Source organism: Cynoglossus semilaevis, chromosome Z, assembly GCF_000523025.1.
Source record: "Cynoglossus semilaevis isolate Cse_v1.0 chromosome Z, Cse_v1.0, whole genome shotgun sequence".
Taxonomy (NCBI): domain Eukaryota; kingdom Metazoa; phylum Chordata; class Actinopteri; order Pleuronectiformes; family Cynoglossidae; genus Cynoglossus; species Cynoglossus semilaevis.
Genome location: NC_024328.1, coordinates 18450865 through 18464681, shown reverse-complemented (window position 1 = coordinate 18464681; position 13817 = coordinate 18450865). Strand labels below are relative to the sequence as shown.

General features: G+C 40.4%; 1 protein-coding gene across 4 annotated transcripts in view; it reads left to right on the top strand.

The window, feature by feature from the left end:
* Positions 1–13817, top strand: part of kiaa0825 (KIAA0825 ortholog) — a 111108-nt gene that overhangs the window by 43590 nt on the left and 53701 nt on the right. For 2 of the 4 annotated variants that reach the window (XM_008336746.3, XM_017030644.2), the window contains exons 20-22: positions 1649–1787; positions 3409–3564; positions 5296–5390. In XM_008336746.3, the coding sequence (XP_008334968.1) occupies positions 1649–1787; positions 3409–3564; positions 5296–5390 (390 nt within the window). Of the gene's footprint in view, positions 1–1648; positions 1788–3408; positions 3565–5295; positions 5391–9769; positions 13408–13817 lie in introns of those variants that run through there. The other 2 variants (XM_025053022.1, XM_025053023.1) reach the window with 2 other exon arrangements.

Here is a 13817-nt window from a genome sequence, read left to right as displayed (position 1 = left end):
CCTACACAGTAAATCTTTGATGAATAAGTAAAAATAGTTACTATATCAACTTAACTTTGATTAATAATAAATACCTGTTGGGCAGAAGGTCGTCATATGTAGACAAATTATGCTGTAAAATACCTTAAAATTAACAAGGATGAAGTTTACTAAAATGATGTTGAGAAAACACCTTCAAATTCATTTTTAACAAATGTGATAATTCTGTCTAATATTTAAGTAAATATGAAGTTATTTGGAAAAAAATTTAAGAAAGAAAATCAACCCATTTCGTTGGATATTCAATAAAATGCCAAATGTTGCTGAATTTTCTGAAATCTGAAAATGTCCTCATAGAATGTCTACAGATGTTTATCTACATTCCTTCATGCATACATAGACACCCAAAACATACTTCTATTTGTACGTCTATTTTTGTTTGTTGATTACTTACTAGACTTATTAACAGCTTCTTCCATTTTTTTAACCATAGCAATTTATCACATCAAAAACACACAGACACTCACTGCTATACAAAGAGCACTTGCCCCTTTGCGTGCCCTCCCATCTTAGTTCCTTATCCCACTTTCCCTCCTTCCTGTCCCCACTGTAATCCCCCCTCCCCTCTTCACCTCACCCACCTTGTCTTTGCAAAGTAATTTGTAGAGGAGAAGATTATTGTTCTCCATCATGGTGACCCTGGCTGGGCTGACGGGATGCATACACAGATGAAGATGAATGCAGTTATTCCTTGGCGGAGGTCTGCCTCTTTCAGGGCACATTGGCCCTAATGACATGATTGATAGGCTGTCCCAAATCCGGAGGGGCCCTCATTAATCACCGCGCTGACTGAATCCAATCATCTGCTTCACCTGCACAGTGATGGACAGGAAAGGATACAGTGCAGGTGCTGACACGGATGCACAGCCATTGTCGCAGACAACAGCGATGCCGGGGCCGCCAGGCAAAGGAATGAGGGGATGTGTGTGGACAAGACAGGACTCCTCTTCCTTTGACACTCTCAATGTCAAGCAGCCAATGGTGGGCTGACAGGCAACGGCGTTTCTGGCACCTTATAATTACAAAAGGGGAAGAGAGCGAGAGAGACAATAATGACAGGAAGTGGATGTGAAGGAGAAGATTTGATAGACAGTATTGTGATATCCATCTATACCGGAAGGGCAAGGAAATAATGCTGGCGTATGCCAGGGTTGAGGACTTAACGTGCGTGAGGACCTTGACACACAATTACACACACACAACGCACACAAACACACACACACACATACATACACACATACAGTATATATAACTATATGCATGCATATTCCAACTAGTGCACAAATTACTTTGATTGCTGAATCATCCTTTGACCCAAATCCTGTTTGATACTCATGAATGCTAATTGTAAAATGAAAATAATCATCTTTTGCAAGAGATTTTTATTTTGTCCTTTTGAAGGGAATGTTAACTTGTTAAACTTGTTCATGTTTGAATCTAAGAATAAGCATTGTTTGTAGTTTTTAGTTTCTAAAGTTTCAACAACATTTACTTCCACAGTTTTTCTCGATGTGTTTTTTTCTCTTTGCCTCATAGTGTACCCTTCTTTCCCCTTTCCTTGTGTTTCCTCTCCCATCTCCCGCATCTCCCATTCCTGTTTCTCTTTCAGCGTGTTTGAACGAGAACGAGAGAGCGCTGCGGCTGAACTGACTGAGCAGAAAATAGGCCTGATGCTGCTGGAGGTCTGCCACAAAGCAGGTGGAAGCGACTACCTGAGGCAGATCTATCACATCATCCAAGGCAATGAGGTAGGGAAGCACTCCCTCTCCCCAGCAATTAGGTGGCTGGTGGCCTGAGGCCTCAGGCTGTTCAGGAGGAAGAGACAGAGGGTGCACGGCTGCTGCCTGTGTGTGTGCAGTCTGCTCCTTCTGATCTTCTGCTGTTCAGGTGACCTCACGCGTTTGAAACCTACAATGATTGCCTTAGTGTTGTTGTATCAACACGTGAACAGTAAAAGGAGGAACAGGAAGAGCTAAGTTCATACTTCGTACTTCACTTCTTACTTTAACATTTTAAAAACTCCTGAAAAATCCATAAACTGTGGCTCCTAGTAAAAGGGACACTTGTCTTGTTTGTTTGCTGTTTGCACCTTCTGTTGATAAACTGTCTTTTTCACAAGAAAATCCGAATCCTTTGTAAATTTCCTGTTTCACAATGTAATTACTTACACATGGTGACATTCTCTAATCTTTGCAATCTTTGCAAAAAAATTTTTTTAACCAGAACTTTTACTCAATTAAACATTTCTGGATCATTGATTACATTCAAAATATGCAATGTGCCAAGCAGCCAAATATACTAGAGACTACAAATAGTATTTGTAGTCTTGTAGTATGTCTATCCTTGAATATTCACCTGCAGTTAGTGTGTAGGCTTGATTCACTGCATTAGCTTACAGTTGACAGACTCTAGAAGTGGAGTTGAATTTAATTAAAGGCAAAAGTTACAAGATGTCAGTCTCATTTCACTGCTACACACACACACACACACAGACAGACAGAGTGAAAGAGTTGTCCAAACTGTAAAAAGACGGTCCGTGCTGTAACCCCATATTAGGTCACAGCATCGAGGAGCACATATATAAGCAGCGTATATACATTTTGCTTCTGCTGATAGAATCCATAAACAGTCATAATCCTCTGTAGCAATTTGGTAGAATTCCCAAGCACTATCTGACTTACCTTCTTGGCAGTTCCAGCTTCTCTATCCTCCTCCAAGGTCGAGGCAAGCACACGCAGGTCAGGGACAGACCGGGGGTAGCGGTGAGGTGGAGGTAGGGGTGGCGGTTCGGGGGACATGTCAAGCTGACGGATGGTAATATAGTGGATTCACACCAGGAAGCCCGTGTACACATGAGGCCCCTGTAATTACTTTACACCGCACATCTGCACAGAGAAACAGCAGCAAATGTTGCGTGTCCCAAAGTGTCCCTTTTCTCTTTGCCTCATATTTTTCCAGTGTTTCCATTACTTTATATTAAAACAGCTGTGATTCATTTCTGCTTTAGGAAATTTGGTAATAAATGAATGCAGACCTTTCTGCCCATCGCCCCGCTTGTCTCCAAAAGGGCAGGGTAAATTGGGTGTGACTTCATTTGTTTAATGTCTGTTCTAATGTCGAGGCGGTGAAACGGGAGTCAGTAAAACATTTCAGAAGTTCATTATCTTTATTACATTATAAAATCTACATCTTTATATCGCCTTCTGTCTGCTGCTTTAGGAAGTTTTGTCAACTGCAATTGTGTCCGGTCCTTTTTTTTTTTATTTTATTGTATTAACTTCACTTTTGTGTTAGTGAAGTTAACACCCTTCACTAAATGGAAGTGAAGGGTGTTAACACACTTCTACATTTCTTCCTGGAAAAATACAGGAGCTGTTGTTGTCCAAACTAAATGGAAATCCTGACTCAACCACAGATGCTCCCAAATCAGTGAACTTTGACTTCGGCCATGACAGTTCTGCAGAAGCTTTGCATTTCAACCCTCTCTGCCAATTCGATCACATTGGCAAAAAGAAGTTGGATCAGGTCTGGCAGAAATTCTATTCAAATTATTTATTACTGTTGTTGTTGTTAATAATATCATTAGTGTCATGCCCTGTGATACCATATCCCCAAATCATTAAGAAACACTTATATTTGCATATTCTTTAATAGAAAAATAAATGACTAAAAGGTTTGAATTATAATTTAGATGACTAGATTAAGCAGTTGGACAAGCTCCAGCAGTAAGAAATTATGACAATTACACCATGTACTGTAGAAGTTCACTTTAAACTATTCACTGAAGTCACACACTCTTCAAATACTTTGTTTTATCCAAAAAAAAGTTTTAATAAGCAAAAAAACGTAAAATATATTGTGAAGATATTGATTGAAATTTCCCAGATTGTAATCTATGACACAACGAATGGGTCTGTTTTTTATTTCTTGATTTTAGTCCAGATTCTGGAATCTCTTTTTCTCCCAGATAAACAAAACATAGCTACGGGGTGGAGAACTGCACCGTCAAAGCAGTATCTCTACTTTTCCTTATTACTTCCCCTTATATTTAAATATATATTGCATTCATGTCTGTGTTAACTTTCTCCAAAGGCCACAGTCTTAAACTTAAAGGTTAGGAGCTGTTTGTGTCTTGTGTGAACAGGATACTGGGTGCATGTGGCTCTTTCTAAAGTTGTCAGGTCTTCCTGGGGTTTAGCTTCTCTGTTCCCTCTAGGTCGCTGGGCGGGAGTCAGGTAGGCAAAGAGAAAAGAGCAGCAAAAATATGAAAAAAGTTTCTTTATCGTACAGAGAGACCATGTTAAAGGAAAGTGCAATCTTGAAGTGCACTCCTGTGTGTCTTTGAACAGCATACCTTCCCATCAAAAGCCACCGTGATGTTAACTTAATTGTTGGAATTTTTCACACTTTTCTCGTAGTTTTTTATTTATTATTGTTCTTTCAAGAGAAGTACACAAATATTGAATACTGTTTCCTCCACGCAACCTTTTTAAATGGAATGAGCATATTGTGCCCATAAGTGTAATCCTTTTTGAAGTAGTAATGTTGCTTCTGTTGTTTTTCATAGAGGAGATGGTTTTTAATCCTAAGACTTGCCTGTTTTCCAGCTTATCACACCGGGCTGCATAGCTTTGCATAGAAACACCCTATTAAGAGAATGATTAAAATGCCTTCTCTGCTTCAGGTGCCTGTGTTGTTTGTCAAATAAAATGGAGGGGAGGGGGGGGGGTAAAGTTCCATCCATCAATCACCAATGGGGAACTAGCAGGAGGGGGGAAGGATTGATGGAGGAAACAAGTGGAGTTCTCTTACTTTTGTAAATAAAACTCAGCCCCCAGTTAAGAGTGACATTTTGGCAATCAACACAATCTGATTTTTATTTGCTCTCCCAATATAATGCAAGTACGTCTGTGGAAGAGAGAGAAATGGGCTGCGTGAGGGTGGAGACATTGTTAGAAGAAGGAGACAAAAAAAAGAAGAAGAGCATCTAGAAGAGTAACGACTCCCTCCCAAAATTGATTTATCTTTCTATAAATGATGGCTACATCCTCCCAAATGGATTTATAAATTAATTGCTGTCTTATTGGAATAAAAACCTTCTTGTGTGGACATGATTGATCACCTGGTGTCGGTGGCCTGCACCAGGGACCCCCCCCTCCTTCTTCTTTGTTAGTGAGTCCCAGCTGGAGCAGTAATGCACTGATGGTATTAACCCTGATTAATAACTAACATTGTGCTATCCTCATACATCAACAGAGTGTGGTGGTCGACTGGGCGTGGGACTGGTCGAGGCTACTGCCAGCCTACCAGGGCATGAGTCAGGTCACCTTCAAAACTCTGCTGGCAAACAGGTAAAAGTGTATTTTAAACTCACCTAAAACACTAAGTGCACTTGTGGAATTTTGTGGAGTCTCTGACTGAAAAAAACAAAGTTCTCTTGAGACTCATTAAGCAAGTTGTTTTCTGACTCCCTTCTTGACATACTTTGGCTTTTGGAGTCAATGGGGATCATATAACCTTGCGGCTCCTTATCAAATGCACCAGCCTTAACTGTGGCTGTTGTTTGTCGTTGTAGTTACGGCATCCTATAGTCCTAAATGCACATTGGCACATTATATATATATGCATATATATATGCATATATATGTATATATTTATGTGTATATATGTATATATGTATATATATGTGTATATATGTGTATATATATATATATATATATATATGTATATATAGGGGTTGCCATCCACTGTACCAAGGACACGTGGATTGTTTGGTAATCTAGTCCTTTGTCTGCAATAACAATGTAAATGTGAAAGTGCACAATGTAGTTTTTCATTTATTTAATGTATGTAAAAATAGATTATATATGATGCACTTTATAGTGTTTTGTTATGCAACCATTTTTGTGTATTTTGTCACAATTGCAATGGTGTGAGAAAGCATTCAGAGGTCTTGGTTTTTCATATCAGCCAGACTGTGGCAAATGTTGTTGGAGGGTCTGCTGTCAGCATTAGGATCACTGGTTCACTGAATCAGTTCTCCACCTTTCTGTATGGAGTTTGCATGTTTTCCATCAGCATTGTTTTTTTCTCCAAAAACTGTCCAGATGGATGTTTGTTTCTGGCCCTGGAATGCAATCAGCCTAAAATATATATGTTTTTGTTCTTAAATATAATGTCATTAATATATAAATGTAGTCACCAAAAAGTCCTTCTGATTGATAAATACATATGTTTATGCAGTACTTAAGCACATTGTAGTTTTAGTTACATTTTAAGAAAGTGTACCAACTATTCTGGAAATGGGGTTTGTAGACAGTAAAAAAGAGTGGATCTCAGGCTCAGATCACCTCACTGTCACCTGATTGAAGAGTTTTTCACCCAAGTCCACCTCTCCTGTCCCATCTCCCCTCTTCTTCCTCCCTTTCCTCTCCTGTTCTGCTCTGCAACGGGCATAAATATTTATGCAGGTATGTGACACATATTAGATGGCAATACTTCAGGCTGTTCCCTGTTCTCCATTCACAGCTGTCACGCTGCCAGCTATCAGGGAGCCATGGGGCTACTGCACCTTGTCTCCACGCCTACGCCCAATCCATTCTAAATCACCACCATTGCAACACACACACACACCTTTATAACAAAGGGCAAGCTCTGCATCTGCCAAGGACACAGGTCTAATAAGGGTGAAGTACACAGCTCTGTGCTGTGACGAGCTTTGTCGCCGTTATGCCTCTACCCTATCTTCTGCACACACACACACGCACACACACATCTGCACTCCATCCTGTCTCCCTCGCCTTATATGGTGCTCTGTTTCATGTTAAAACAGATACTGTCAATGGTTGACTGAGCCAAATTACTGTTGGGGCATTTGTGAATAGATACTGAATGAAGTCGAGTCAGAGAGGGGCGGAGTTGAAGAAAGGTTGGACTCACAGTTTATGACTCTGGATGATTAAGGAGAGAAGAAGATACTGACACTAACCCAGAAGTGCAGAAGGATTGGCGTAGGAGGTGGTAAAGGTTATATAAGTCAGCCATGATCACACAGTACCAAACCCTTTGTAATGCTGTCATTTGCCTCATTAGGTTCTTTTTGTGTTGGGCTGGAGGAGCAGATTTCATGGAGGATTGAAGGAGAAATGCTTGGCTTCTGCCCCAGACTAGTTATTTAGTTTTGTAGTTTCACACTTGGTGACAAATAAGCTTTCAAAAATATTTCTCAGATCTGGGTCTGAATCAGAAATGTCTAATGTCTATCAATGTTTATTCATGGGATAAACTCGCTGACATTAAATCCTCTGATCCATTAGATGGTAGTGATGGAGATACTGTGTTTTGAATGACTGTAGACTGAAATGCCCTTTGCTGTTCTCAATGGCCCTTTTGCTGTACACACAGTTGCTGGACAGGTGACAGGCTGTGATTTCACACACTTGACAGTTTTAAGAATAATAGTGTGGCCTAATGCTCTCTAAAAGCACCATCTAGTTTTGACCTTCCGTGTTTCCGTCTAAGGAGTTTTGGTCTCCTTGAATGATTACCCTTCTCTATACAGAGCCTTTTTTTTTTCCCACTCCATGGTCTGCGTACGAGTTAGCAGCATGTCCTGTTGGCCTCTTATATATTGTCACAGTGTCAGGAGTTACTGTGTGCAGGGTTTATATCACATTCTAATGGAGCAAGGCTATGAGTTAAGGGTGGAGGGCTTTTACACCCAGGCTGTTAAATCACTGCTCAGATGACTTCATTAGCAGAGCAGGACACATGCTGTGACACTCACGCCTGCACACACGCACCCACACGCACACGCTTACACACCCATATTTTAACCCTGCCACCTTGACAGCGTAACATTGTGGACAGACAGGAGGGAGAGTGGATTTATACAGGTGTGTGTGTCCTTCTGTGTCACCTGTCACTTCACTTCCCTCAGTGCGATGGCTCATCCATCATCTGCAGATTGAGCTTTTCAGCAGAAAGCAGACTGATTAATACTACCCCGAGACCCCCAGGGTTGACTGGCTGACTTGTTGGATGCCTGAATGCCTGACCTGGTGCTTCAGCAGTGTCTTTGTTTTAATGGGAATACAGGAGATGTAAATGTGTGCCTGATATCTCGCCTGATGATGAGCTAGAGAAAAGGCTTTTTTTATGGGACAAAGAACTTATCAATTGCTTCTTTAAAAGCCTTGTTTTTAAAGCCTTAGATCCCATGTGTTATTTTCAAGTAGAACACATATTTAGAGAATTGAATCAATTTTTATTCCATTCCTTTTTAAATCTACAGTGTATTTAGCTCCCCCAATTACTCTTAAGCACATGTATTTACTTTCATTTCATTCCCATTACACCCTACATTTGCACTCAGACATACTGTGCACACGCCATTAGCCAGCTGTAACTAAGTAAAGTTCCTCACAGAGCCATACTCTGCCCGCATCGGTTCTTTAAACTTTATAATCTGAACCACATCTTCACCAAATTAGCGACAATATGCTCATTATTGGCCAGAGTTTCTTTCTCATATTCTTACACTTCTCCAGTGGATGCCAAAAAGACACCTCATTAATTCTGTTCTAATAAATGTAGGAGGGCCTTAGAATGGGCCTTATTGAAGCACAAGAGTGCAGGTATATCTCCATAAAGTTGTAATGGTTAATTTTATTTTTATCATATTTACCACAACATTTTGTGTGAGCAGATCCCTGACTATTGCAGGCCCTGGTGAAGCATGAGGGGTGATGGAGGAATGGGTTTGGATAAAGAACAAAATTGTTACTGAATCTGTCATTACTGAAATCTGACTAAAAGGGTTTTTATACGTGGTAAACAATTATGGTCGCACAAGGGGAATGAAGGAGTAATATTTCATAGAACAAACTTGATGGCTCTAATAGTACTCAAAGTGATTTTGTTACAGTGTATAAACTAGGATTTTTCATGCATTTATCTCAGTTACTGTGACCTGTGAAGGCACGCCTGTGAAGGCAAGTTATTATCATCATGTGCATAACGAGCACAATGGCAGGATTAGGCAGATACTGTACAGACTAGGAAAAAGCTTCAGTCAAATCACATTCAATCTAAAAATGTTTCTACCTGAGCTCCATAGTCTGGTGAAAGAGTTGATTGATGGGCCACGAAGTGACCAGGAGAATGAATGGATTTATTATAGTTAGTCAAAACACCTTACACTGTATTCAAGAACAGAGGGTCAGGCCCAGGTTTCAATACGATGACCTTTGTTTGTAATTTGTACCTGTCAGACAATTATTTTTTTGTCTTTACTGTGAACAGTAAGTATGGTTTTGGTTTAGTAAATTATAAACTTTCAGATTGTAATTATTTGCACATCAAATAATGATTAAATCAAAGGTTATAGCTGTGTCAAGGGGTCTCTTCTACTAACAGTCTATAAACAGACAGTTGGATGATAGTCTGTTTCTTTTTTCTTGCCCTTTAGAACATTTCTACAGTTCTGAAGCATAGTTTTGTACAAATAAAAGTCAAAAGAAACACACTGTCTTTATAGGTTGAAATTAATGACAACATAGCTGTACTCTGATGATGTCACAAGGCCTCTGAACTGGAGTCATTTTTCTTTTTGAATTTAGTAAAGGCCAAACTCATATTTGGGAAAGGTATGGTATATCGCCACAGACTGAAATCAGATTTTTACTGCTATCTGCCAAGGTGACTTTTTTAGACTTTTCTTTGAACCTAGGTGTCAGAGAAGGTCCTGTGACCCAGAGGATAGGGGGCAACCTGGTATGAGAGATGGAGTTCTGTGTGTCACAGGGCATCTTTTCCACTCCATCATAAAGACCTAATCTCAACCAAGGACATCTCCACGTACGTCTTCAACACCACTCCACTGCTCTGTGTGCTGCTGACAGCAGCCTGAACCATTTGGAAGACTTTGTCCAAAAGATATATCTCTGAATTGGGCTTTTTCAGAATATATTTGTAGGCATTTCAAAGAAAAAAACAAAAACATTTGTCCTTTGTTTTTTGTTTATTATTATTATTATTATTATTATTTTAACAGGAGGGCACTAGCAGTAGTACGGCACATACATTTGCTACTTTAATATGGTAAGCTTCTCTGTAACTACTGAACACTAAAGCATTTCCTTTGCATTGTCTCAGTTACCCCTCAGGTCCATAACAATAGCAGTTTGTGGAAAAATGCCAGTCTGTGGCATTCTCTTGCTTGAGCGGCTCCTTAAATTGCAGCAATAGACACTTGTGCTTTCAGGAAGTGGGCAATCGCCATCTGTTCCTGGGCTCTGCCATATGGCAGGCCTTTTTCTCAGGGAATAAAATAAAAACAAATATGTCAGAATGTTCGTCTTCCTCCACGGACGCTGATCAACCTGGGGAGAAGCTGGATCTCAGTGTGTCTGGATTAATGGTCTTACTTTACGCTTCAGGGGAAGAGGAGGTGTATGCTGGTGTTTGGAGGGGCTTTAGTATTTGTGTCTGAGCACATGCACATGCCTGTTTGAGGGCATGCACATGTTAATTCACATTTATGTACCTGGAAGTATTTCTGGTATCATTTATCTGACTTAAAGGGTGATGTTGCCATACCATTTTGAGCAGCTGGTCGCCACAGTCTTGGTAGCATTAAGCAACACATGAGAGAAGAGCTTCAAGGTTAGACAGAGTGACATTTTAGGGCTGCTCCTGCCAGAGAAACCAGAAGAAAACACTCTCAAGCCATCATCAGGCTCTTTGCCTTGAGAGGCCGGAAATTCAAAAGACTTGTCACTTTTGAAAAATCAGAAGAGTTTGACGTGTCATTGAGGAAGGGCTTCTTTCTTTCTCCCGTCGATCTCCTTGTGTGTGTCCCCTCCGTTGACTGACAGCTAGGGACTCGGGTTTGTGTTGGCGTAGACAGAATACATCTTTTATCAGCTTGGTTATACATGGTGTGCTTTGTCTCCACTACCACTGGACAGCACTGACACATTGAGGTTTTCATTAGCCGTAAGCAGGTGGTGGAGGAAAGGGGACAAGCTTGGATGCGCGCAAGTCTGTTTCCATGCCTGCCTCTGTGTGTATCTGCACTGCATTAACTTGTGTACAGTATGCATATCTTGGAGAGTGTACATCTGTCTTGACTGCGTACATACTTGTTCACTCACATATTTCTGTGTGTGTGTGTGTGTGTATGTGCGCGTGCGTGTCAGTGTTTGTTTGATATTTGAAGGGTTTGGTCCAAAGGCGAATAAATCAGTGATGCCTGGGATAAGGCCGTGGCCCCTCCTCAAACAGCATAGACAAGCTGAGGGGCTCATTAATCAAACGGCCAGTCACAGATGTGATGGCTTCCACACAAACCGCCAGCAGACTGTGAAAGTCACATCCAACAGAGTCAACTGTCAGCCAGGCAGACAGGCAGGCAGACCGGCCGGCCACTCTTTTCCTTTCCTCTCCCTCTTTCTCTCTCCCCCTCTGTAGTTTTAATATCTCGGTCTCCATTTACCTCCACTCACCTCCAGCGTGATACCTCAGTGTGATACATCTGAAATATTTGTCTTGGCCCTCCAAAAAATGATCTGAAGGGTCCAGGCAAATCCATCTTCTCAAAGAGTGGGCATGGTCAAACCACTGTGCAGACACCAGGCATCAGTCATCTCTCCGTGTTGCCGTGGATATATTTTTCCCCAACTCTAACTTTACAAATCCTCTTCAGTTTAAATAAATTTGAAATGGGATTGCCATTTTGGGATGAATGTGTGCTGCAGTAATACAATAACATTCAAAGGCCTCCATGGAAATACAGTTATCTGAAAATTAGTTTCCTCATTCTGATTGTTCTATTGCATATCTTGTTCTATCCATTTCACTCATACAATCTGCATCACAAAAGGGTTTTCACTAGTTATTAGTGTGAATAATATCTCCATTCACATGCAGCATTACCAGGGCTCGGGCCTCACACCACAAAGCAAAGGATTATCGTGTTAGTGTGTCGTGAACTTTCTGACCTCATTACATTTCCTTTTTTCTGAAATTGTGATTTCAGATTATCCCACAACAAAAATAGCTACCTCTGTGAGTCTTCCAACTCCTAACCTTGGAGAGGGAGTCTCACTCTCTCCACACAAGAGCTGGAGGAAAATACCATTTAATCCGTGGCAAAGCCCTCCAAGGATAGGATGGATAGAAATGCTTGCATGGAACAGGGAAGAGACAAAGCCACAGATTCTGATTAAAAATGGCAGGTCCCAGGGCTCTTCATATACACTGCAGTATTTGATGCAACAAATATAAAGTTTTTTCTCACAATAGCTGTAAGCTATGGTTTTGTCTTTAACACATCATAATGCTGCTGAATGGGAAGACCTTTTACTATTTTAAGATGCCAAGGCAGCAGAGCCTTAGTTTGACTACAGGATACTGTAACCCTGAAAAGCCTGACACATAACAAAGGAACTGAGATGTATGAGAAAAATTATAACAAAATTAAGATAAATTACATATTTTTGTGTTTTGATATGTTGCATTTTTTGTCAACTTTCTGCTCACAACAATTAATTAATTAATAGAATACCTTTGCCCAACAGTTTGAAAACAGACCACTGAAGTCAATTTTTCCTTCAGAATCTTGTGTAGCTAGTATGATAGCCAATTGTTTATCAAAATAATATTAAGGGAGTCATGTTTCAGAAACCATGTTGTCACAATACTCCACACATTTTAACAGAGGAGACAGACAGACTACAGGTACAACAAGAAAGAAAATGTCATCAACATACAAATTATATTCTGAGAAACTTAATTGTATTCGTTTTACTTGAATTTCAGCTGAAAATCACCTTATTGTTATTACATACATATGAAGTGAAAGTAAATTACTTCTCATTGTGACACAGCACACCACTGCACACAATGAAACGTGACCTCTGCATCACCAAAGAGAGCAGGTGGCATCTTAAGTTCCCAGGGAGCAGTGTGTGGGGACGGTCGTTTGCACAGTACCTAACTTGGCAGCTTGTGAAACTTCAGGACCCAAGGCTGCTTTCTTCTTCAACACCAAGCCACCACTGCTCCAATATACGTATAAAGAAAAATATAAATATGCACACCACATAATTTGTTATCCATCTCTCATTAAATCTATCTCTGGGAAGCAGTGATTACTTTCAGACCAAGTTTGGATTCAAACATGTGATCCTCTGATCGCAAGCCTCCTACCATTTGGCCACAAGTAGGATGGATTAACCCGAGTCCAACCACTCTTCTTCTTTTTCTTTCGGCTTTGTCCTTTTTTTTCTTTGTCCCCTTTTTTTCAGGGGTTGCCACAGCGAATCATTGATTTCCATCTCTCCCTGTTCTCTGTATCTTCTACTCTGACTCCAACAATCTGCATGTCCTCCCTCACTGTATCTATATATCTCCTCTTTGTCTCCTACCTTGTAACCTGGTAGCCTGGTATATGGTAACATATGGTGGTAATGTAATAGTAGTAGCAGTGGTAGTAGTGGTAGTAGTGGTAGTGGTTGGTACGAGTCCAACCACTCTGCAGTTAACTTATTTAGATTTTGCTCATTGCTGTCAGTATTGGAGTTTTTTTTTATTATTACTATTATTATTATATTGTACCCAATGTGAGATGCATACATTAAACTATGGTATTTAAAGTTTGGATTTTTGTGAACTCAAAACGGCTAAACAATTCCACATTTTGCTTATGCGTCCACTCCTGTGAACCAGTTTATTTGTACTGGGACTCAATTCAAGACATGGTGGACTGTTTGACG